The sequence below is a fragment of the Aplysia californica genome, unplaced genomic scaffold, assembly GCF_000002075.1.
Source record: "Aplysia californica isolate F4 #8 unplaced genomic scaffold, AplCal3.0 scaffold00358, whole genome shotgun sequence".
Taxonomy (NCBI): Eukaryota; Metazoa; Mollusca; class Gastropoda; order Aplysiida; family Aplysiidae; genus Aplysia; species Aplysia californica.
Window position 1 is genome coordinate 278,845 of NW_004797628.1, and position 3,577 is coordinate 282,421.

General features: G+C 39.5%; 1 protein-coding gene across 1 annotated transcript in view; it reads left to right on the plus strand.

Moving 5' to 3' along the window:
* The window catches only part of LOC101847052 (lanosterol 14-alpha demethylase), a 16,752-nt gene extending 13,175 nt beyond the window's left edge, over window positions 1-3,577 (plus strand). Inside the window, exons 10-11 of the mRNA XM_005103085.3 lie at window positions 1,738-1,847; window positions 2,538-3,577. Coding sequence (XP_005103142.1) covers window positions 1,738-1,847; window positions 2,538-2,778 — 351 coding nt within the window. The 3' untranslated portion in view covers window positions 2,779-3,577. The remainder of the gene's footprint in view (window positions 1-1,737; window positions 1,848-2,537) is intronic.

Genomic DNA, 3,577 nt, shown 5'->3' on the forward strand with positions numbered 1-3,577 from the left:
GAAAGACAGACTCAATGTAATGATATGCACCATAAAATGTCGGGAACAGATAGCCTGAGAGGAAACTGTTGGTGATAGTCATAGAGATGACGGCCCAGCCACGTGGCTTTCCAAGCAACCACCCTCGACCGTAAATTCATGGATGACATCAGATTTATTCAGAATCATAGATCTCTACATTCAGAGAAACATTTCTATCGTGATTCGTTGAACAAATAGACCTACGTTACAAGTTCTACGAGTGCAGTTGATTTGGCCTACTTGGCTAATCTTTAATCCTATAGAAAGGCCTATCTATTGTTTAATGTTTTACAGCATTCACGCGTGTTGCGCTTCATCATAGACCTAGATCGCACCTCAGCCTAGATCTAACTAAACATTACATGCAGTCACCCAAACACCAGTCAGAAACCATCTCTCAAAACTGCATTTCCAGTGACCAATCAAAAAACATTTCAGTTTCCCAACTCCCCAACATTTCATCGACCAGTCCTAAACTTATGTGTCTGAGGAAAGTTGGATATACGAAAACGCTGTCCATCACGCTTTGTTCGGCATGGGGGCCAGTCTCACCAAAATCCGGTTTTCTAGGCTTGTCTTAATCAAGCTGTGCAGGTTTTAGTGAAAATTTCCGCTTGTCAAGCTTAACCTGTCAGCGTGTTTTCGCGAATCTGAGCGTGCGTTTAGAAGGAGTGATCGTGCGCTTGTACGTCTAAATTATATAGTAAAAAACCCGTCACACGACGAAAGTGTGCGTTTGAGCGGAGCGTGCTTTTGTGTGGCGTGCGTTTAGGTGGAGACTACTGTACGGGGGGGGTGTTCATTGTGTTGACATTTATTTTTAATTACATTTTCGGAGTAAGCTGGAAAAATCCAAGGATATCCAGATGGAACCTCTATGTTGTTACTTACTTTAAATATGGTTGCAATGAGAGTGATTTCTCGGGGAAAGCTTGCTTCATCTTGTCTAATGGTATAAACAAAACTACAAAGTCTCAATACAGTTTGCAGTAAATAAATATATGTCTGATCTAGTTCACCTTTCAGTGCTTAAATATGTTTGGACCATCACAGGTAGCTTTGGGTTGTTGTCTTTTTTTTTTTCTAAGTAATTTTTTTCAGATACGGTGGAACCTGCCGAGATGGGCCCCCTGAATAGGATAATCGCCTGTACAAATGGCATTTTCCATTCTCCCCCCTTTTTTTTTTTTACTTTTATACAATGACACTTGCCTAAAGTCCAACGTGGCTTCAGCCCCTACATTTTATCAACCAACAGCTCAGAAAACCTGTGCAAAATGGCCGGTCCAATCTCTCATCGCCCAATGCATTGCCGTAAATTGTATATCGGCCCCCGATGCTGTTGACAAGTCATCGTAATCCATCTACCTGTCATTATTGTTAGCCTATTGTGTGAATGAATTAATTGTGGACCAACACGTTGCAAAGGCGAGGTTTCTGGTCCCTCTCACTGTTTACCGGAGTTGATCAGTCGGTAACATTTCAATGGGCCTTGTGTCCTTAACCTCAGGAGAGAATGGTTTGCTTTCTTCTTGATCAGTCCTGCCTGGTATGGTCACTTTTCTCCTTGACAGTGGGTGACAATTTTGACTGTAATTTTGTGTCTTCTCCCCAAACTACAATGAGTTAACCTAAAAACCCTTTCTTTTATTTAACTGAAGGCTTGATGGTGGATTAATTTTGAAAAAATTAAATGTTCTTGCATCTGTTTTGCAGAATTTGATGGGCTATACTATCCCCCCGGGCCACCAAGTGTGTGTGTCCCCCACCACAAATCACAGACTCCCGGACACTTGGAAAGACTTCGACAAATTCATGCCTGACAGGTAAGCTGACAATTATTATGAGTGCCGGTTTTCCAGAATTTGACATAGAAATTAGTCTTGGATTTTAAAAATAATAATAGTCCTTTTTTGTTGTACTGTCAGCATTTTGCTATGTTTTTAGTACGATGACTTATGGAAATCTCATTAGTTGTAGGTAGCAGCTTTATAGTTAGGTTATTTCATGATGGTATTTATATGTGTAGAGCATGCTACATGTGAGTAATTGTGAGAAAAGTAATACTGAGGAGAGGACAATATTTTGACAACCCTTGCTAAGAAAACAGTGTGTTAGGTCGCACATATCCATGCTCTACAGCATGCTCTATTGGCTTTACAACTATTAATACCCCAGCAGATCCAAGAACACTCAGAAACATTCTCGGCTTCCCTGGACGCATACACACGTTTTCTTTTTTTTTTTTTTTAAGGAGAACCCCGACATAAGATCACAAAGATGAAAACAAAACATGTCAGTTTGGATCATGACATTGCCAATATCTTCAGAAAACAGACTTGTTGGTCTCATTGGTCATGTTCTTATTACTCAGAGGATGAGAACAAATGACATAGCACCGTTAAGTAAATTTATTTACTACTTTCCTATTCCACAGATCAGTGTAATGTATGAATAGTTTATACTTCGAGATACTGACAAGAGCATTTTTTTTTTATGTTTCTGTTTCTCTCTAGGTTTCTTGACCCTGAAGTGGCTAACAGTGAGAAATTTGCTTACATCCCATTCGGAGCTGGTCGCCACAGATGCATCGGTGAATCCTTCGCTTACGTGCAAATCAAAACCATCTGGTCCATCCTCATTAGGAAATACGAGTTTGACTTGGTTGATGGCTACTTCCCCACTGTAAACGTGTCTACGATGATCCACACACCCACAAACCCCGTCATCCAGTACAAGCTTAGGAGCGAAAACTGAGTGGGAAAGTGTATTGCAGCAATATAAAGAGTTCAAAGTCGCCACTGTGTGTTTGATTTGTACTGAAAGTCTCAAGATAGTATGGATCAGATCAGAGTGGCCCGGTGTTCACTTCTTACATGGTTTTCTTTGTATTAATGATAAACTTCCATGTGCCATTGCTCACTTTTTGTTTCAAGTATTGTGTGATTATTGCTAGTCTTTTCTTTTCCATGGACATGTACTGTCTTTCAGCATCTTCTTGGATTACTTCTGATTTTTTTTAAATGTCAAAGGTAACTTTTTTTCTTTGTGCTTTGACTCGGAATATGAGTAAAATGAAAAGTAATTTTCAGAACTCTTTTTTTTTTGTAAGTCAGTGGAAACATGGATTTTATGCACCCTGTAGGTTAAAATCTGTATTGAATGATGTCAGTGCTAACCTTTGCCTTTAGACTTTAGGATTGAAATCTTGTAAAGAAAAAAAGCTTCCACAGTGGCCTTGCCTTGCCTTGCTTTCTTTACTCTGAGTGATGTTGTTTGAGCAGAGTCATGACAAAATGTATGGAATTCTGCTACAGTTACTATCAGTACCTGGGTCTCTGGTAAGGATTTCCCTCCTTCCTCAATTTTGTGTTTGTTCTCACTTTGTTTTCACTGTTCTCCAGAGAGTGGTCTGTTAAAAAGCCAAAGATCTTTTGAAGTGGCTTTACGGTCAGTTTAATGTTTTCATTGCTTTAAAGAAGTCTTTTTGAGGGCGGATATGTTTCTTGATTGTAATGCAGACCTGTTTATTTTATAATGTGATCATTGTATGAAA